Source organism: Podospora pseudoanserina, chromosome 5 (genome assembly GCF_035222485.1).
Source record: "Podospora pseudoanserina strain CBS 124.78 chromosome 5, whole genome shotgun sequence".
Classification (NCBI taxonomy): Eukaryota; Fungi; Ascomycota; class Sordariomycetes; order Sordariales; family Podosporaceae; genus Podospora; species Podospora pseudoanserina.
The window spans coordinates 2,760,508-2,780,602 of NC_085924.1; the positions used below are offsets into that span (position 1 = coordinate 2,760,508).

A 20,095-nucleotide genomic window follows, 5' to 3' on the forward strand; every position below is an offset into this window, starting at 1 on the left:
CGATCATGGACGAACAACAGCAGGAAGCAGGAAGCGACCCGAGAGCTTGGGGTAGCAGTTCAAGCCCCTGCCAAGCCGATCCCATCTGAACTTCAATCAATTCATCACATACACTACGCAGTGACACCCGTCAATATGGTCGGACGACGCCCACGCGCTATCAACTGGGCCGCCGAGGACCACAAGAGCTGGCCTGCCATTCCGCGACAACGACGCCCTCCAGCCCACGGGTACCGAGACGACGATGAAGAAGCTACCCTCCCTCCCCATGGAGAGACACCCAACACCCGACACACCGACCGAGCGAGGATAACAAAAGACACGGGCTTCAAAGATGAAGCAGCACTGCTGGCCGCCGAGCATCGGCGCGACGACCTCAAGCGTAGGGTCCTTGATGGCATGCGGGGGTTCGATCTTGAAAAGATGGATAAAAGGTGTCGCCGGTCGGACGATGAGCTGAAGAGGATAAAGAACAAGAAGATACGAAGTTTTTACGAGGCCCAAAACGATACACTGGATGCGTGGCTGGAAGTGGATGCCCTGGTCTACGCCGTCGCCGACGACGTCATTGACAGCATGGTACGTCTCCAATTTTGATTTAGCCTAAGCTCCGGAGCTAACACCACACCGTCGACACAGAACCCGGACGCTGACGGCGATGGAATACCCGAACGACGGATGCCCCTCCAAGACTCCCGCGGCGCCATTGATTGCTTTCTACCACCCGAACACCGCGAGAAGCGTGCCCGAGACGAGAAGCACGCCCGCTGGGCCATCAACATCAACCTCTTGGCCAACATCTTCATGCTGGCTGCGAAGCTGATCAGCTTGAATTTCAGTCCGTCTCTTTCACTGGCAGCAAGTACTGCCGACTCGGCGCTCGATCTCTTCTGTACGCTTATAGTCTATGGCACCAACCGCGTCGTTGCCTGGCGTCTCCAGGCCCTGCAGGTGAAGTATCCCGTGGGACGACGTCGTCTGGAGCCAATTGGGATTCTGGTTTTCAGTGTCATCATGGTCGTCTCATTCGTTCAAATCTTGCAAGAATCTGTCACCAAGCTGCTGCCTGGCGGTGATAGAGATGTTGCTCCCCTCCCAGCTGTGGCCATCGCAGCCATGGCGGCCAATGCAATCATCAAAGGCCTGATCGGGTTTGCATGTCGACACGTCAAGACAACTCAAGTTCAGGCACTGGTTCAGGACTGCAAGACGGATGTCTACTTCAACATTGCCTCATTGCTCTTCCCGCTCGTGGGAGTGCATGCTCATATCTGGTGGCTTGATCCCGCGGGCGCTTCGCTCTTGGCGCTGTATGTGATTGTTGACTGGGCAGAGACGTGTATGCGCAACATCAGCAGGTTGACGGGAAGCAATGTGGGCGATGCGCTGCAGAAGAAGCTGATGTATCTCGCCTTTCGGTTTTCGCCCGTCGTGGAGGGGTTCAAATCGCTCACGGCCTACCATGCAGGGGATGGAGTCTGGGTCGAGCTGGACATTTTGCTGGATGAAAACACGCCACTGCCTACGGCTCACGATATCGCCGAAACGTTGCAGTATTGCTATGAGGGGTTACAAGAGGTCGACAGGGCGTTTGTGACGGTGGACTACTCTACGTTTGGCCCGACCGGCCACGCAGCAATGTGATGAATGATCGTGGGATGGATTAGGGATACGAGTTGGAGCTTGCGGCACAGCCAGAAATTGTTGTATAAACAGAGATACCCATGTTGCAGTAGGTTCACGCATGTAATAGTAGCTATTTTGGAACTTCGGAATGGTTTGACCCTTCCACATACTCGTGGTGGTGTGCTTGTATGTCCGACATCTCGCTGATATTGACACAGGAGCCAATGGGGTTGGTCTCTGCCACCTCTGATGACTGAATTGGGCTGCCACACAGCCCTACGGTAGGGCTCAAACAAGCTTGCCGCTGTACCTTCTGCGAGCTGAAGTGCAACGGCAGAGGGTCACCATTCCTACCATCTCCAAGCAAGTCGGCCGCTTTCCAGTCAGCCACAACCTGTCCCAACACTCGATGTGGTATCCTTCGGTGATGATCATCACCATCTCTTCAGAGCTTCTCGTTTTTGCGACGCCATCAGCGCTGCTTTGGATGTCGGTCACCAGCAATCGAGTTCCTCGCCGTGTTATCTTTGGTTAGCTCGTCGATAGCAGCTCGCCACAGCGCTTCAATATTACGCCTCTTGTACTCGGATCCCTCGCATCTTCACCCTCCTCACACCCGGGCTTGTCTACGGCAACACAGAGCAACAGATGAGACGAGGGAAATATAAAGATGCCTCCAACGCCAGTAGCAAGTCTTTTTTGGACCATTGTTAAGCTCATCATTGGCGTAAAACACCACCCTTGCAAGCTCTACAGCCTCACCATTCCAAGATCTCACCATGACTACCCTCGAAAGCATTCTCAAGAACCCAGCTGTCGCTGGAGCCTACTGGACCCTTTCGAATCCCGAGGACATGTCCCCCGCCGAGTCGACTTTCACCATCGGCGGCTATAGCGAAGCTGTCTTTGAACCTGACAACCGCACCCCCGTCGATGAGACCGACTATGCCGATGGCGGAAAATACCGGTGTTTGTCCCCCTTTTTCCACACTACCTCAGGAGATATCCATCACTGACATGTCCCAGCCATCGTCAAGATCGTCATGCGCTACGAAGGCCAAACCAAAGACGACAGGCGCTGGGCCATCGGCACGGGGTATCTCATCTCTCCCAACACCTTCGTCACCGCCGGCCACTGCGTCTATGACCGCACTGGTGGAAGCCAAGGTGCTCAACCGAGCGGTTTGGGCCGTGTCGTCCAGATGAAGTGCTACATTGGTTATTGCGGTCTTGACAGTGTCACTCGTCCCAACAGCACCGTCCAGGCTCGTCGCGCTCTCGCTACTGTCACCACCGCGGAGTGGATCACCACTGGCGATAGGCGGTATGATGTCTCTTTTGTGAGACTTGACCGCCCGTTTGAGGGGAGAGTCAGGGCGCATGATGGCGGGAGCACACTCCGGAACTTTGTTATTCAGGAGACGCCGATGAGGGAGAAGGGCGCGTTGCTGGGCGTGGTGGGGTACCCAGGGGATAAATACTTGAATAAGGAGAAGGGGGCGCAAATGTATGAGTTGTTTGAGACGGTGGACTATGATTTGGGAAAGGGGGCGGGGAATATGTTGCAGTATCGGATTTCGACTTTTAAAGGTGAGTGGTTGACTGGTTGCTTGATCCTATGGCGACTACGGTGATGTGACACTAATGCGAGATTCGGACAGGACAATCGGGGGCTCCCGTGATTCGGAAATGGGATGCTGCTCCAGACAAGGGGCAGTTGGTTGTCATTGGCACGCATTGCTACGGAGGAGAGGCGCGCAACTCGGCCAGTGTGATTGGTGGGGAGTATGGCAACAACTACAGCTTCTTCCTCGCGGCTCTTGAACAGCTCCCTCCTACAGTCAAGGATGTGACTGGTGTGAAGCGGGTAGTGGGAAATGACGACTCAGGTGAGACTGGCACCGAGACTGGTATGGATGGTCCGGTCGGTGAGGCGGAGGGCTTTCTTGATGTTCTCAAGGACATCGGCCGGGTGGTTGCTCCTGTTGTGCAAACTGCCCTTCCCTTAGTTTCACCGCTTCTTGGTCCAATGGGTGGACCGGTGAGTGCCATTGGGAGTATCGCCATGGGCGCACTCAGCAAAGCAGTTCAGGAATCTGATATGGAATCTGGTCTGCCTCCTCCGCCGAGGATCAAGCTTGCTGCTGGTGTGGCCGAACGCGCCGTGGTGGCCGAGAGTGTCTTGCAGACTGTCCTCAGGATGGAGAGATCTCCTGTCTCTCAGAGAATCGTCGACAAGATGAGATCCAAGTACACCGCTACTGGATTTACCTCGAAGCACGCAGCCAAGTTGGGTCCTAGGATGGTGCCCCTGCTCAGCCAGGCTGGCTTGAGAATCGCTGTCACGGAAGGGCTGATCCAAAAGCCAGCTGAGTTTGGAGCCACAAAGCAGGTGCCAGTCTCGCAGACCGAAGCCGACCTGACTGGAGATACCCACACCGATAGGTTCCTCGAGAACATCGCCAAGACCGAGGCCAAGGTCTTGAAGTCAGGGGCTCAGTCCGAGGCATTCTTTGACAACTTGGGGCCATTCTTGACGAGAGCACTCAAAGTGGCTTCGCCTGTCTTGCTGACGTCTGCGAGGGCTGGCTTGCAAAAGATAGATCAGATTCTGGCCAAGAAAGAGAAGCAAGTTGGCGGTGGCACCGAGGCTCTGCTGGAGGACCCAACCAATGAGAAGGTCATCACTGATGAGAAGGCCGCTGCATTGCTCGCCCACAGGGCTGTCGTTGCGGAGTGTGCCTTGCAGGCTGTTCTGGAGGCGGAGCCAAAAGAGCTGAGGGAGAGTGTGATCCTGGGAGAAAGCGCGGGTTCAGCAGAACAGGAGAGCTTCTTTGGCGGTTTGCTCAAGACTGTCCAGCGCATTGCGCCGGCCGTGTTGAAGGCTGCCCCGGCAGTTCTCAACACAGCTGTTCCGATCCTTCTTGGTGCTATCAGCGGTCCTGCTGGAGCACCCGCCGTTGCTGCACCCTCTTTTAGTGTGTCATCTGTTGAGGATACTGCTGACACTCTGAACGGTGAACATGCTGCTGTTGGTGTCAACGGCTGGAGCAAGAAGAAAGCCGGTATCAACGGGGAATCCTTCAAGGTAAGCAATGTTTCATTTGCTTTGGTTTGACAGTGCCAAAAGGGAACATACCAACAGTGGAGGTGTAGACTGTTCAACTTTCGTTATCAGCTGTTGCCCCCAGCTCAAATTTGGACCAGTTGCCCGCGAACGTGGCACGGGCTAGTGTTTCAAGCGCGTTTAGCAATCCAGAGCATGAAGGGCTTGAAGAGGAAGAAACTCAGCCGATCCGTGACTGTGGTGATGACGGGGTATCAAGCTGCGGAGAGGGTGATGACCAAAATCAAGATGGGGTTGACTGGCTTGACGATGAGGAGCTTTGTGGCTCTTTCAGCAGAAGCTGACCTGTTTTGTTTGCCTAGGTGCCTGTTGCTAGCTTGGCTTGAGCTCTGTTACAGAGTAAATGCCGCCTGCCAGGGTGGAAGGGGATAACATGGTTTGGAAGGCGGCTTGGTGTCACGTATGTTTCCGGTTATGATTGGATTATGAGGTGGATTGGTGGGGCTGGACACTGAGAACATGTGACTGAACTGATTTATGAGTAACAATATTACACCTTGTTATTGACCTGCAGATGACGTTTGGTTTGTTGCTTTTGTCACTGCAAGCTGTGTCAGCATAATAGCATTCAGCCAGCCTGTTGCTGCGAAAATGCAAAGATGTGAGTCTAATTATCAACCGCACAAAAGATTGAGGTTTCCAAGAAGATATATTGTCTGTGTATAAAGTCAGGGGCGTTGTTGGCTAGGATTTTCCATTGATCTCTCCGACTCATTGCGTCTATTTCTCTGTTTATCCGGTCTGGCTATTAGTCGATTGTTGTTTAAAGAACAAAGGATACACCTCACTGTTCGACGTCGAGAGTATCTAACTACTAACACAAAGGATTGCTACATGAACTCTATCGTCATTGAGGAAGGCAAATTACTAGCTGTCCACCTCCTTCAGAGAGTTTTGGGCTCCTAAAGTTGTGGAATCAGCCTGTCAATACTCGAAGATCCTGGACTTTGTATTGATGAGTACTCTTGAAGAATATATCCTCCCATATAAGTGAATTACAAAGGCAAATCATGGGACAAGTAGCTTACAGTAGTCTACCTCTTTACTGCTCTTCACTGCTCTTCACCTTCAACTGTCATCGGCCTTTTGTAGAGCAGCTCAACTTCACCTCATCGATATTCACTAGCCTGGAGCACACTGTGGTCCTTATACCAGCTAATCGCCGGCAGAAGATATACCAGCTGCACCTGCTCTTGTCAATACTCCTCGCCCTCGGCCTTCAGACTATATGAAACCATTGTCATATGTCAAGATGGGGACCGCGGAATTCACCTATACTATCAGCGAATCACTCGGCGCACGGTCTGTTTGCCATGGAAGCCAATGATAGGAGGGTGCGTGCACTGCCTTGAGCCGCATCCCCTGACCATATCTTACTTTTCAAGTCGTTTCCGTTCTCATTTTCGGATCTTCTCGGCTAAGACTTGCGTGAGTACTGTGGGTTCTTCGCATTACTCCAGGAAGTGTGGGTCGACTTCGACATGCGGTAATATATATATTCCTTTTCTTTTCTTCTTCCTCACCACCTCAATTTATTGACCGGGTCTACCTTGCCTCACACTTTGCTTCATCTTAGACTCCATACCCTCTCCCTAATCCTAGACCGTCTCGGTACTCGATCCCATTAGTTGCTCCCGACAACTAAACGTCCAGATATGGCGGACCTACCACGGCATCAATTGTACCTGCGGTACAAGGATGCCACCAGGTACATCACCACCTGGCTGGTGACAAAAGGTCGTGAGACACGGTTTGAACAGTGTCTCCAACCTGGCAATCTATCTGTTTCGGCACTGCAGAGTCTGGCACAATGGATCGTCGACAAGCAACTAGTTGTACCAGAGACAGTCTTGAGGTTGCTAAACCTTGCCATAGCCCTGAGAACACAATAAGGTGAGGGTATGGGCCGAGAAGATCCGTCTGAGGTCGATCGAAGACATCTCTATTTTATTGACGCCCTGAATTCCATACGCACTACTCTCCAAAACCTCACCAAAATCAGCCAGCACTTCATCAGCTTCGGCCCCGTCAACAAGGTCTGCCCCGTAAGAGAGGGGGTTCCATCTTTTCAGGCCACAGAGACTCTGTCTACAGAGACTCTGGACACGGAGGTCGAGGCTTGTTCCAATCTTCTGAGTGCTATTTGTGAGTTTATCAATGTATCCGTCAGTGTGGGGCACCTGACAAAGGGCCCGGGTTTCACCAGACCCACACCTGATTGCTCTTAAGGTGGATTTTCCTATTGTTTACTTTTGAACTGAACAACCAACAACTTACTGTAATAACCAATTTTTTCAACAAATTTCTGGCCTTTTGGCCCTCATTTTCGCAGCCAGTGGCTTACCCAGGCCACTAGCCCAACAGTCAGTTTACAAGTCAAGAGTCTCTAACACTTTTTCTGGGCAGATATTCAAGATGGCCCAGCGTACCAACTTGAGCCATCGGTTACTATTCATCAAGGAATCTCCCATTTTCGCATGCTCATTGAAGAGCACAGTCAGACCGGCCATTGAGTGGGTTGTTCTCTTGAACCCATCATACAGAAATGCCGCAATCGAACTCCTTATGAAACCTCTCAACACCACCAAAGCAGCAGTCGGCAAAATGAGGAACGGAAACGCATACTTGGGCTTCTATTATGCGCTTTTCCAGCCAGGTCATGGAGCCTTCCCGAAGCCAGATTTTCTTGCGACTTATCGTATGTACAACAGATGGCACCGTAGCCAAAAATCAGGTGTGCCCATCGAGAATCCCGCCGCAAACCAGCAACACGTCAATGATGCAGCACAGCAACTGTTTACCATGGGCTCAGCTTCGATAAAATCCAAAGAGCCAACTTTGGTGGACCACCTTAGTCGGATCGTGGCTTCAGACGTCAACGGAAACAGGGTGAGCATGGCAAGCGTCTTTGAGATTGAAACTCTTTGCTTGGCTCAGCTCAGGCTGGATACCGATAGGAAAGCCCTGTTGAAACGCTCAAGGACCTTCTCACCTCTCTTAAATCAGAAATCAAGGCTTTACCGACATGGCTTCTGAAGATGAAGGTTGATTCGAATAGGACATTAGATGAGATGCTCGTTCCCACTCGCAGCTATCTTGACAGTCTGCAAAAGGAACAGTGGGCTATCAAGAAGAAGCATGGTGGCTCCACGTATAATGTCCCTTTCTCCAAGTTTCACAGAAACCCTGTTTATTGTGGTCTCGAAGTACTTCAAATCAGAACCTTTGGCCAAAACGTTGGTCTGGCTATTGAGGAGAGGCTGGGTGGCATCACCGCTGCCATCCACCTGGGCAACGCATTGGGCCAGGAGGGATACCTAGAAGGCCTCGACAAGGGCAATCTCGGCGTCATTTACAAAGCTCAAAAGCCTTTGAGCCTTTGAGCTTCTTCATCTATTTTGTTCCACCGTCTGAGAGACCGGATTATATGAAAGGCTACTTTTTAGTAATTGATGGCTCCGCCATCAGGTCAGCACGTCATCATGGACCAGGGCCAGCGGTCTAAGCATCCGCAGCCGGAAGAAGAATCTGACACAACAGGCGCGATTCTCTACAGCCATCTGTGACAGCTTTAAGAATGGACATAAAAAGATTCACCGTCGACGACCGGGATCTTATCAAGATACTGTCAACGCACAATCAAGACATGAACAATAACTACGAAGCCGGTGTTTCCGCACAGCACAGCCCGCTCGGGGATGCCGTGGCATTGATCCAAAGTGAGACCGCATCGCTGGAAACAGGTTACCTGCGAGCTGTCAACTCCTCCTGAGCGTGTTTAACGGAGATCCAAGGGGTTTTCGGTGGACCTATGACAACACCGAATGGGCACAGCAACCACCGTGCCCATCCAAGACCAGGTCGATGATTGTGTGGTTACAGCAGGCAGGGTTTTCGACCAGACCACCCTTAGCGATAGGGAATTGATGGCACGAATCGCAACGGCATACCAGTCCGCGATCTTCCCCAAAGCTTGATCTTCTATGCGTTTCCTATGGCGAACTTTCCCTACCTTCAACCCGGCCCGTCTCCATCCTCACGCACAACGATCTTACCAAGTTGCTGCGGCTCAAGGCACAAGCATGAACAAAAATTACACGAGTAGGGACGCTCAACAGCACAGCCATATCATGGACGCTGCAAAGCTCATGCATGCAGAGGCTGTTGCGCTCGCGACAGACCATCTTACGGCTGGAACACTGCCTGGGCAGGTCTGAAGCAGCTGTAGTGCGTTATAAGTCAATCACTGCTGCTCAACGACAGGGAGTTGATGGCAAACCTCGCGACAGCTTACAGGACCTCGACATCGGGAGCCTGATCAGCTTACCTACTCACCCATCTCTCTCTTGTTACACCCTTATCAGTTCCACTACCCCAGATCCTTATTGCACCAGAATTTCTTTTTGAAGCTGAAAAGCTTCAAGCTCTTTCTTCGTAATTTTTAATCTTGATTTCCTTCTTGTCAAGTCACTGTCTTTGTCTATTCCACAGTTTTCTCTTTTGAATCTCTATTCTTTCAGCTCCATAACCTGTCACATCTGATACTCTCTCTTTCAAGACTTCTAACAATTCTTCAAGTGGAAAGCATTGTCGTCTTTTACCCGATGCAGAAGGAGGGCTGTAGATTGCTGATTACAGCAACCGGACTGCCTACCCACACATCCCATTCGCCACTTCCAAAGTTATTTTCCATCTCGTATCCGCAGGGAGGACATGCATCAACTAAAAAGCCTCATTTGATGCCTGCTATGAGCGCCATATGATTTGGAACCATAAGGAATCTTACAGTGTAGGTAGACCGGGTGGTTCATATCTCTATAGCATCACCAAGGCACCAAGACAAGACATGTGAGATATGTGCACTCTGGCTATTTCATCTACCAGCGGTAAATTACATACAATAGAATATTTCAACTCCATCACTACAACTTCCTTCTCTGTCTCCTCAAAAATCCATCACTCAGCCTCTTGACAACCTTACAAGCACTGGGAGTACCAGGGGTTAAGAACCTGGCAGGTGTATGGGCTCTGGCACGTGGTGGGGCCGGTCCACCCGTTGCCTCCGCACTGTCCCCAGCGAACCTGTTCGGGCTGGGTGGGAGCGGAGGTGGGGGTGGGCTGAGTAGTGCTCGAGGCAGAGGTGGTGCGGGTGACAAGAGTGGTGGTGGGCTGGGCGGGGTTGCTGGTGCTGCTGGAGACGGGGGGAGCACCGGTGGCCTTGGCGGCGAGGACGCTGGAGATGGAGGTCCAGGCGGCCTTCTTGCGGAACTGGGAATCGTAGATGAGGGCATCGCCGGCGCCGTTGAACGTGGAGGGAACCCAAGAGTACTTGTCGGTGAAAGACCAGACGGTGACACCAACGCAGCGGGGCACGTCGAGGCAGGACCCGACGACGTTGGCAAAGTCGTTACCCTGGGTGACCTGGGCCTGGGAGCTGGCGGGGAGGGAGGAGTGGCGGATGTCGAGCTCAGTGTAGGCGACATCGACACCGAGGGCGGTGAAGCGGCGGAGGGTGGTGGCCAGGTTGGCGCGGCTAGGCGTGCTGCCGACAATCAAGTGGCCCTGGAAGCCAACACCGTCAATGGGGGCACCGGCAGCCTGGATAATGCGGACAATCTCGACGGCCCGGTCAGTCTTGGCCTGATTGTACTCGAGGTTGTAGTCGTTGTAGTACCTAAAGATTCCCAAGTTAGAAACATAACTTCTAGGTATCGTATTCAGGCAGAATAGGGGATGCTCCACTCACAACTTGGTCTCGGGATCGTGCTTCTTGGCCAGCTCGAAAGAGAGGGGCAGGTAGTCGGTACCGAATACCCGGTAGAAGACACTGTCACGCCATGTGCCGTCGTCGTTGATGGCCTCGTTCACAACGTCCCAGTGACCGCAGACGCCCTTGTAGTGGCCCATGACGTTGGCCATGTGGGTGTCAATGACCGAGGTCAAAGTGGCACGAGTCCAAGACCCGGAAGCGACTGATTGTGGCTGTTAGCTTCGTCCAAAACACAAATTGGTTTGCAACACTGGACCTACCCCATGAGGGAAGCTGGCTGTGCCAGACAAGAGTGTGGCAGCGGAGGAACTGGGAGTTTCTCTTGGCCTCGTTGGCAGTGATGTCACCCTGGGAATAGGTGAACTGGCCACGGCTGGGCTGAGTGGACTCCCACTTCTGGCCGTTCTCAGGCACAATCTGGCCAAACTCTCTGGTGTCTCTGAGGATGGCAGCGAACTGGGCATCGCTGTTGAGAGCACCCTCACGAAGGGCAGTGCCGAAGTACTGAAGACCGGCACGGACGGCGAGCTCGTGAAGCTGGGCCGAGACGGCGGCGGGCGCAAGAAGCGCGGCAAGGAGAGCCTTGGTGTGCATGGTGGAGACGAGGAGAGGGCGAGTATGTGGAGGTTGACAGCAAGAGACTGGCCTGAGGAGCTCCAGAAACTGTGATATTCGCTGCAAGCGGGTTGAGCCGCTTTATATCTTTAGATTGCCTTGGCCAGGCCAGTGCTGCACGCAATATCGGCTTTGGGATATGAGGCTCGCGGGCCACGGTGCCTAGCGCTTGGGGAAGCATTGAGGGCATTTTACCCGGTCGATGCGAGTTGGAACCCGTCTGGGCCATCACGGAGACATGGGGACGACTGTCATATGCGTTGGCCGATGGCGATGTGGCAGGGACGTTGACATCGGGACGAGGCTCCTCTCAACGGTGGCCAGACCCGGTTTTCTTCGGAAGAGGCTCCGTGTAAGTGCGAATCGGGAAGCCAAGACGTCGAGCGATGTTGCTTGGGCTGGCGACAGGGGCTATTCTTAACGCTCCCCGCAGCGTTAGCGAAGCCCTTAAATCCCGGAATGCAGTGAATGCCTTGGTGTTGCCTCTCTGTCTCTCCACGTGCTAATTAGCCTGAATCATGCTGGAAGAATTTCGCTGCGACGCTGCCCCGGTCTTGGCCGGAGTCCAGTACCGAGTCCCGAAGACAAAAACAGCACCACCCCCGAGAGCGAGCACCTTCGGAGAGTGACGCGTCGTCGTGCGAGAACGTTCTGGACTGGCGCGACTCGAGGGTGCCATTATGAAACGCGCTTCCTTCAGCGCAGTCGGTCTGTTTGCCCTCGGCCCGGAAACCCTTACCCAGATCGTTAAAAGTAAGGTAGCTACATCATCAGACATTAATCAATTGAAATCTTGTATTGTACACACACTATTATTGCACCATTTGCTAACAAGACTTATCAAACAACCACCTTCTTCTCCTTATGCGAGCACATCTTCCCGTGGCTGGCACCTTCTTCCGCCACCCGCTTCCACCTCCTGAACTCCTGCGTGATCTTTGCGCGACCCCTCAAGTTCGGTGACGTCGTTGCGCGGGCCGGAACTCCCGAGAGATCGTTGGCGAAGCGGGCGAGGGCGCGGGCGGCAGCTTTGGTGTTGACTGTCAACGCATCCCAGTTGATGTTGTCGAGCGTGTCGCAGGCCTGGTGATAGCACGGATCCCAGGGCTCACCGGCGCCCGTGAACAGCATGGCCGTGGGAATACCCAACTCGACAAATCCGACGTAGTCCGAGTTGCCGTCCTCAAAACCACCGCGCTCGACCGTCTTGCCCTGGGCGACAAGATATTCTTCCAGCAACTGAGGACCAACGCCGCTGTTCTCGTCGGAGCCAACAGCATATATGGGCTCGATGGATCCAATCATGTCGTAGTTGAAATAGTACTTGATCTTGTCGGCCTCGGCAGACGAGAGCTGGGATGTGTAGTACAGCGAGCCGACAAGACCGCTCTCTTCAGCACCCCACCAGGCAAACCTGATCTTGTTCTTGAAGCCCTTGTAGTTCTTGACTGCGCCCATGAGCTCGAGGAGGGCGGCTGTGCCACTGCCATCGTCATTCACACCAGGCCCCTGCTGTACGCTGTCTAGATGCGCACCGAGCATGATGACGCTGTTGGGGTCGCCCTCCTTGGTCTCAGAGATGACATTCCACGTCTCGCGGGTGTCGGCAATGGCATCGACCAACAAGCTCACCACCACATCCTCACCAGCACCGAGGCGGGCAATCCAGGCCTCTCCCGCCTCGAGGGGCACAATGCCGACGGGGACGAGCTGTCCAATGTTCTCAGCACCCAGGGTAGGGGTGGCATAGTTGGTACCTGGGGCTTGGTTGTAGAGAATAACCCCCAACGCTCCCTTGGCTCTGGCAAACTTCAACTTGTCCGACACAGCACACACACCTCTCTTAACCAGCGCCAGCTTTCCAGTGGCATCAATGCCATCCCAATCGCTCTCAGCACACATGCTTCCGGCCTCGTCGTTGACGGGCGTGTTGATCAAACTGGCCGTGATGCCGCCAGGAAGGGGTGTGGCGGGGTTGTACTGGGGGGATATCACAAACACGTCTTCCCCGTCAGGGCCAGTGACCTTGATCTCGAGCGTCTTGTCGTACGTGTGGTTGAAAGGTTGAATAAAGGTGTTCATCTCGGGGTGGAACCGGCCCTGGGCTCGTTCAACAACAAAGTCTACAGAGGCCTTGTAGCCGGGCTCGCCAAAGGCACGGTTGCCGCCATTGCGGTCGGCAATGTGGTTGAGGTTCCATAAGACGCGCTGCAATCTGTGCGATGTTAGCAAGCTTCCCGAGATTCATTTGGTAACAGGCGGCACAGAGCCATACTCATCGGTCTTGATATCGGCCTCAAGTCTGTCAGCAGTCAACGGATCGGTCGCGATGGCCGTCGACGCGAGAAGCAGGGCCGACCCGGCCTGTCTAGAAAGCTTCATGATGGCAGAGAACGGGCCCTTCTGGTGAAAGACGTGACATTCGAGGTGATGGGAACATTGTGCAGATCACGGGTTATATCGTGGTTTTAATACGCGTCGTCCCATTGCTACTGAGAATGGCCTATCTGTATCCCTGCTATTGCCGCAAAATTGACCTGCCGTATTGGGCCGGGGATAGCATATACGAACAGATGTCGCAGCAGAACGAGACATCAAGGTATGGTGATGAGAGTGGAAGCTCGGGTGGTGACGCTGCCAAGACGCAGTGTCACGACGGTTCGGCACCTGCCTCTCTGGGTCGTGATGGTTACATTAGCAGCCACCCGCCAGTTCGCAGTGCTGGAGGGACGCCTGACAAGTCAGGTGAGGCGGTCAAGGTGATGGGCGACAATCTGCTCACCTGCCAAGATTGGGGTAGCTGTGTCGTAATATTGGTGATGACGGCATTCTGCCTGTATTAGGCAATCTACTCGATGCATTGAGATGAATTAAACCACTTTCCATTTCCTCGGTGCGACTTCTGATTGCTTGCACGGACGGTCATTATTTGCGCATTTCTGTATCCATAGTCGCACAAATGACAAACACGGAAATATTAGATGGCCCTTAGCATTTGCAATCCTGTCTCGTCTTTGTCACAGCAACATGGAAGTTATCGTGATAGACCCCGGAAAGTTTGATTTGGGTGCTCAGGAATTTCAGCTTGTAAAATTACATACCTCGATCGACTGTTTTGTGTCTGAGAAGGCATCAAACTCCGTATTTCCAAGGTCCAAGCCACAACAAGATTAGTCTAGCTCAAACCTTGATGCCTGCTTTCATTTCCAGTGGCCATACCCATTAAGGCTGCCTAGATAAAAAGTATGCCCAGATAAATAGAGGTGAGAGTAAAATTAGATGATGCATGTTGAATGCCATTTTCCAGAGCTGTCCACATCTCATAACTCCTATATGCCTGCTGCCAACCTCCCACCACAAGGGCAATTGATCTGGTCATTGGTATTATTTGGGTGTAGACAAACCAGGACTGTCGTCGTTTTTTATGTTGTCGGGAGGGATTATTAGTGGCTTTTTAGAGAACATAAAGGCTAAAGAACGGCAAAGGGTGGTTGATAGAACCTGGATGTGACTGACTGAAGTTATTGATGCGGTTGGTGAGCTAGGCTGTGGTGGGCAATGTGCCAAGAGCCCATGCCTGACCAACCATGCACCGCCAAGGCATGTCAACCTCCTTGCGACGACGAGGCTGCCAAAAGAACCTCAGACAGGCATCTACTCTGGCCTAACAGAAGCTAACTGCTCTCCGGCGGAGCCTATATGGCGGGGTCGATAGAGGGGTGCGGCTGGACAAGTGTCCAAATGTTTGGCATCACACTTTAGTCGCTATTGTCGTATTACTTTGGAGAATAAGCAATAATTGCTGGTAAGATTGTGCCTGAGTTGTTAATGAGAAGTGGATGTCTTGGTGGCTTTCACCTGAACGCTTTTCATTGTCTTTGAATACTTTCCCATATCTGCTAATGCGTCTTGCTATCCTTGAATACGTATTATATATATTTGAAGGCTCTTTCATTGTATCTTGACGCATACTTATTATCTTTGACAGCCGTTCCAGTTCTTTCAAATCATGCCCAAAATCACCTCAATGCCTATCAGCTATCTGTCAGACCATGAGTCAAGATACAAGAGGTGGCCTTCTGACTGGGCAACTCCCATCGTCTCTTGTCCATGGGTTCCACCGCACACCTCAGTTGCTCCTTCCGCACCAGGTCCCAGGACATTCCAACCTGACCTCTATTCACTTGGCTGTCAGCCGTTTACAGGTCTTTTGGCCCCGAGCCCTCCTCGTTGCGCCTGGCAACCAGTCGGAGGGCCCGTCAGCGCTGCTCTTCGCGCCCGGCAACCCATCAGATGGCCCAGCCCCGCAGCTTTTTTCACCTGCGTGCCTGCGACAAATTTCCTCTTCCGCATTTGTTCCAAATCTTTTCCAGTTAACGGTCCTCGATCTCAGTCTCGACTTTTCCACCCCATCCAATAATTCAGCCACACCCTTCCCATGACCACCACACTTCAACCTCAACAAGGCCGAGTTGCAAAAGGCGAACAGTTATGGCCGAAGAGGATTGTGATCACAATGGTGTCATTGTAAGTCACAGCCCAGGTTGGCGAGTTGTTCGACTCACTGACACCATTTCGACAGGTCGACCAGCACCGTGCTGCTAACACCGAGAAGAGCCAAGGCTCAACCATGCCAGAGGTATGTCCGTCATCCGGAGTCGATGTATTCAGCGCAGTACCTCCATTCCAAATCGCCCTCGCCGGAGTATGTTGATTTATTAATGGAATTATGATGGCAGCAAGCTCGGAGGGGCTGGCCGAGGGATGCTCCCACATGGTCAGCTGACTTGTTTATCGAGGATGAATCAGGCGGAGTGGGGCACTGATTGGCGTGTCGTCTGTTCCACTGGGCATACCAGTTCGCTTTCGTGCTGACGGATGGACAATCATATAGGAAGCTCTTGCCAAGTTGTGAGACCCCCGTGGTGATCACATCGACCGCGATACTGAGCAATTGAGGTCCGAGTTCGCGACATCTGCCACCACCGTGATCAAGGCTTTCGACAAGCTCGCGAATCATACCACCCAGAAGCAAGGCACCGACGAGACGCTGTCATCAATGACGACCCTGGTCCAGCAGGTTAGCACCATGGCTACGGCTCAACGTACGATCGAAGGCAAATTCCAACGAGTGAATGACGAATTGAAGGGCATGTCAGAGCGGCTTGCCAAAGTTTGCTTGGATGTTACCAATACCTAATGTCGAGTGCAAAAAGAGACCGAAGCGGCTGAAAGGCACAGTCGACAGCTTCAACAGCAGCCCTCAAGAACTCAAGCGATGTCAAAGATCTGACCAAGGTCGTCAAAAAGCCTCAGCTAAGAATTTTAATTCCATTTCCAGTCTGGACGGCAAGGTCTCTGGGAAGCTGGGGGATATTAAGATCCGTCAAAACAATTTGGAAGGTCAACTTGCGAATAATCAGCGCGAAAAGGAAAGGTTGAAGATGTAGCTGGAAGGAGTCAATGATAAATACAATGGGTTCAAGCTCTGGGTCAAGGGAGAGGTCACCAATGTCGAAAATCGGGGGAATGGCGACAGCCGGTAGAGTCGGCGTGAGACTGAAGTCACACAGTGTTTGGTTAAGAATCGAAAACTGCGCAAAGATCTCGAGGCTCTGCCCCAACAGGTTTCAGATCTACACCCCGACCTTGATTTGGTAGATGCGAAACGTTCCAGGATTGCATAAACCGAGAACAATCACACCCTTATCTACGACGCGGACAGACGATGGTTTGACTGGACGGAGAACGGGGAGTTTGTTTAGTTGCGCTTGGGTAGAGTGTGTGTAGAGTGTGTGTTGGGTGATCACAGCCCATACGGCATCCATTTCTACCTACCAAGACAAATACTACATGGATCAATAGCCCCATTGCTTGCACCAATTTCTCATCAGGTCTCCCGTCACGGCCTTCATGTTCTTCATAGTCTTGCTCCTCCTCATTGTCCTCTCCATCTCCATATCGACATATCCCTGTCCCTCCTTGACCTTCTCGTTCCAAGTCTTGTACGTGTCCAACAGCTTGACACCCGGATTCCGGCTGACATCCTCCGTCGTCGCCGCGCTCTTCTCCAGTTGTTTTACCCACTCCTCAAACGACACAATCTGCTTGATCCTGTCGCCATAGAAGTCCTTGACTGCCTTGGCCAACTCACCCCACTGCACCTTCCTAGGGTTGATGCCATGGAAATAGCCCCTGATCAGGTCGACCGGCACATCCTCCGTCACACCCGACACCTCCAGCACCATGTGGGCAATCCCCTCAATCGGCACCCAGTCCACCGTCGTCATCTGGCCCAAGCTGTTGGGCAACAGACCCATATACACCGAACTGGCCACCACAGATGGCAGCCACTCCTGCATGTTCCAGTACCCCTTTTCCGATGACGGCCCCCCAATCTGACCCACCCGGATGATCTCACTCGGCACCCCCGACACCTCCGAAGCCTTTTCCAAAATCAACGAACTGATCAGCTTCGACCGTCCATACCCGCCAGTGGAAATGTCAAAATCCCGCAGCGACTTCTCCGGCACCGGTTCCTTCTTTCTCCAGGCATCCGTCGTGGCGATGGAGGAGATAAACACCACCGGCACCCGCTTGTACGCCTTTCTGCTGAAGTCGGCCAGGTTGCGCACGCCCCGGATGTGCGGCTCGAAAGACTCGGTTGGCATGTTGAAGTTGACGGGCCACTGGTTGTGGATCACGCGGTCGACCTCGCCCAGGAGCCGGTTGTAGGTTTCCATTCCCAAGCCCAAATCGAAGAGGGACATGTCGGCGTGGAGGAACTCGGCTTTGGAGAGGTCTGTTGTGAGCCCACGCTCACGCATGCTCTTGAGCTGGCGTTCTTTGCCGTTGACGGCGCGGTTGAGGCAAATGACCTTTTTGACGCGGGGGCACGAGGCACAAATGCCTAGCATGTAGGACCCGAGAGCGCCTGTTGTGCCGGTGATGACGATGACTTGGTCTTGGTCGGCGGGAGGTGGCTTTTCGGATTGACCCGAGGGCATGTCGCGGGTGTACTTTTCTAGCAGGGCCTCCATGGCGTGTTCCTCATGATCAGGCTCTCCGACGGTGGCGTCCTTGCCCTCCTTGTTGACGACTGACCAGACATAGTCAGAGAGCCTTTTGGCTGTTGGGTTGCCATAGATGACACGGGTGGCCAAGGCGGAGGAGTCCACTGTGACGCCTGCTGCGCTGAGGCCTGCACGCAAGAGACGGGACAAATTAATCACTTGCATTGAGTCCACCCCCACAGAGAAAAAGTCGGTGCCGGGTTCGAGCCTGGGTGCACCGAGTTGGTCGGTAAAGATCTTCAGGATGCACTCGTTGAGGGCGTCCTTGGATGACAGGTCCAACACCGGCGCTTCCCCTGAGCGGACCTCGGTGACATGTTTGTAGATTTGGTCAATTTCGTCGTTGTACATCTTCATTGTGCCAACTCGCTGGATTGTTCCCTTGCCCGCTCGGAGAAAGGGCTTTTTAGGGTTTGACACAGCCAAGAACTGCCGCCCAATCTGGCCATGTGCCACCGTCTGCTTGTTGGCCTTCACAACCAGGGGCCAGACACTGTCAAGGAACTTTTGCTCATCGGCGGGATGCTCTACAGGCTCGAGGATCAGTGCTGGCTGGAACCGCCCGCTGCCTACAACGAGTGCGCCCTTGATCTTGGGATGATTCATCATGGTTGTCTCGATGTCGATGGGATTCAACTTCTCGCCGTTGGAAAACACAATGATATTGTCGCAACGGCCTTGATAGATCCAGTGATCTTTGAGGGTGGGATGAGGCTTGTACAGGTCCTTGGTGCTGTACTCTTTGAGATCGGGAAAGGTGTAAAAGAAGCCCAAGAAGCCAGGCTCTTTTGCTCTGCGGACAATGATCTGCTCGTATGCATCATCGTCGGCTGTCTTGCGCCACTCGCAGCTGAAAAGATCCGAGTTTATGATGAAATACTGCCAAAGCTTGGGATCAGGCTGCCAGTAGATCAAGAAGGGCGTAAATCTGACGGGTTAACTTCGAAATGCTTTTTTGCTGAAGGGCAAGACTCACTCTGTAGCCGAGATGACGTTGAGTAGTGTCACGCCGTTGTTTACAAGCCTGTCCCCTGGGTCTTTGGCAAGGTTGCCTGGGATCGTTAGCAACCATCACTCTCAAGAGACACTGGGAGGGTAGGCACTCACCTCCACCAAAGCCGACAAACTCCAGCTTAGCGAGAGCCTCGACAGATTCTTTGTCGTGGCTCAGCTCTTCCAGAACAGCAGGCGGCAAAATGACGGCATCCACCTCGGCGTGATGAAGATACTCCATCACTGAAACAGAACTCAGGGGAACATTTCCAATTCCTAACGCAGCGGGCACATCCCAGTAGTGAATCATGATCATGCTGATATACATGGCAGCAGCATGGTAAAGAGGCACTGCCAATGTGTTAGCGCGTCCTTCCCACATGTTGGATCAGACGCCGCTTACTGGGATGAAGAATCCTGTTGGCTCTCAGTGCCATCTCTTCAATCCACAGTCGTCTCCCCTCCCACTCCCCCAGCTCGTGGATTTTGTCGCCTATCGCCAGCATTCCATGTCTGCAAACAACCGGCTTGGGAAATCCCGTACTCCCACTCGTGTGCAGAACCAGCAAAGGATCCCATTCAGCTTCGTCAAACGTCTTGTTGTAAGGGTAGTGCTCAATGGTTTCTTGGGGGAACCACATATCGACGGGAAAGGTCATTATGGCGGCCATGTCGCGCTCTTCCAGCCACGGCTGGACCATGTTCTTGAAGGACTGATCAAACCAGATAATGTTGCAGTTGCACTGCTCAAAGAGGTTTAACTGACCTTCCTGGGAGTTGCGTGGAGAGATGAACAGGGCCTGGTACCCTGCCTTGACGGCGCCGATGGCAAAGATTGGGTATCGAACATCGTTAGGACCAATGTAGGCCACTGTGGGAAAGGAACCGGGT

General features: G+C 53.0%; 7 protein-coding genes across 7 annotated transcripts; 4 read left to right on the top strand and 3 right to left on the bottom strand.

Moving 5' to 3' along the window:
* Positions 1–31: 31 nt before the first annotated feature.
* QC764_512410 (uncharacterized protein) lies at positions 32–1,644 on the top strand (the record flags this gene model as incomplete). The annotated part of the gene is made up of 2 exons (XM_062948462.1): positions 32–579; positions 640–1,644. The coding sequence occupies exons 1-2, from the start codon at positions 136–138 to the stop codon at positions 1,642–1,644; spliced, it is 1,449 nt and encodes a 482-aa protein (XP_062799242.1). The 5' UTR covers positions 32–135.
* Positions 1,645–2,405: 761 nt separating this feature from the next.
* Positions 2,406–5,264, top strand: QC764_512420 (uncharacterized protein; the record flags this gene model as incomplete). The annotated part of the gene is made up of 4 exons (XM_062948463.1): positions 2,406–2,595; positions 2,653–3,216; positions 3,288–4,714; positions 4,783–5,264. The coding sequence occupies 4 exons, from the start codon at positions 2,406–2,408 to the stop codon at positions 5,035–5,037; spliced, it is 2,436 nt and encodes an 811-aa protein (XP_062799243.1). The 3' UTR covers positions 5,038–5,264.
* Positions 5,265–7,168: 1,904 nt separating this feature from the next.
* On the top strand, positions 7,169–8,136 carry QC764_512425 (uncharacterized protein; the record flags this gene model as incomplete). The annotated part of the gene is made up of 3 exons (XM_062948464.1): positions 7,169–7,451; positions 7,488–7,642; positions 7,711–8,136. 3 exons carry the CDS (start codon positions 7,169–7,171, stop codon positions 8,134–8,136), a joined length of 864 nt encoding a protein of 287 aa, XP_062799244.1.
* Positions 8,137–9,552: 1,416 nt separating this feature from the next.
* Positions 9,553–11,117, bottom strand: XYN1 (Glycoside hydrolase, 10; the record flags this gene model as incomplete). The annotated part of the gene is made up of 3 exons (XM_062940805.1): positions 9,553–10,427; positions 10,500–10,725; positions 10,784–11,117. 3 exons carry the CDS (start codon positions 11,115–11,117, stop codon positions 9,731–9,733), a joined length of 1,257 nt encoding a protein of 418 aa, XP_062799245.1. The 3' UTR covers positions 9,553–9,730.
* An 861-nt stretch (positions 11,118–11,978) lies between these two features.
* Positions 11,979–14,027, bottom strand: QC764_512440 (uncharacterized protein; the record flags this gene model as incomplete). Its single annotated transcript, XM_062948465.1, has 3 exons — positions 13,921–14,027; positions 13,414–13,813; positions 11,979–13,353 (listed from the first exon to the last, which is right to left on the bottom strand). The coding sequence occupies exons 2-3, from the start codon at positions 13,518–13,520 to the stop codon at positions 11,979–11,981; spliced, it is 1,482 nt and encodes a 493-aa protein (XP_062799246.1). The 5' UTR covers positions 13,521–13,813; positions 13,921–14,027.
* Positions 14,028–15,343: 1,316 nt separating this feature from the next.
* Positions 15,344–16,997, top strand: QC764_512445 (uncharacterized protein). Its single transcript, XM_062948466.1, is given in 4 exon segments — positions 15,344–15,665; positions 15,721–15,843; positions 16,090–16,918; positions 16,929–16,997. The coding sequence occupies 3 exon segments, from the start codon at positions 15,630–15,632 to the stop codon at positions 16,336–16,338; spliced, it is 408 nt and encodes a 135-aa protein (XP_062799247.1). The 5' UTR covers positions 15,344–15,629; the 3' UTR covers positions 16,339–16,918; positions 16,929–16,997.
* On the bottom strand, positions 16,997–19,586 carry QC764_512450 (uncharacterized protein; the record flags this gene model as incomplete). The annotated part of the gene is made up of 3 exons (XM_062948467.1): positions 16,997–19,139; positions 19,188–19,263; positions 19,319–19,586. The coding sequence occupies 3 exons, from the start codon at positions 19,584–19,586 to the stop codon at positions 16,997–16,999; spliced, it is 2,487 nt and encodes an 828-aa protein (XP_062799248.1).
* Between the last annotated feature and the right edge of the window lie 509 nt (positions 19,587–20,095).

What these genes read in the sequence shown, in the direction of transcription:
- QC764_512445 (XM_062948466.1), top strand. Translation starts at nt 15,630, where the DNA reads ATGGCCGAAGAGGATTGTGATCACAATGGTGTCATT. An exon ending in GTGATCACAATGGTGTCATT is followed by an intron (nt 15,666 to 15,720) that starts GTAAGTCACAGC and finishes CCATTTCGACAG; the next exon opens with GTCGACCAGCACCGTGCTGC. An exon ending in TCCAAATCGCCCTCGCCGGA is followed by an intron (nt 15,844 to 16,089) that starts GTATGTTGATTT and finishes CGCGATACTGAG; the next exon opens with CAATTGAGGTCCGAGTTCGC.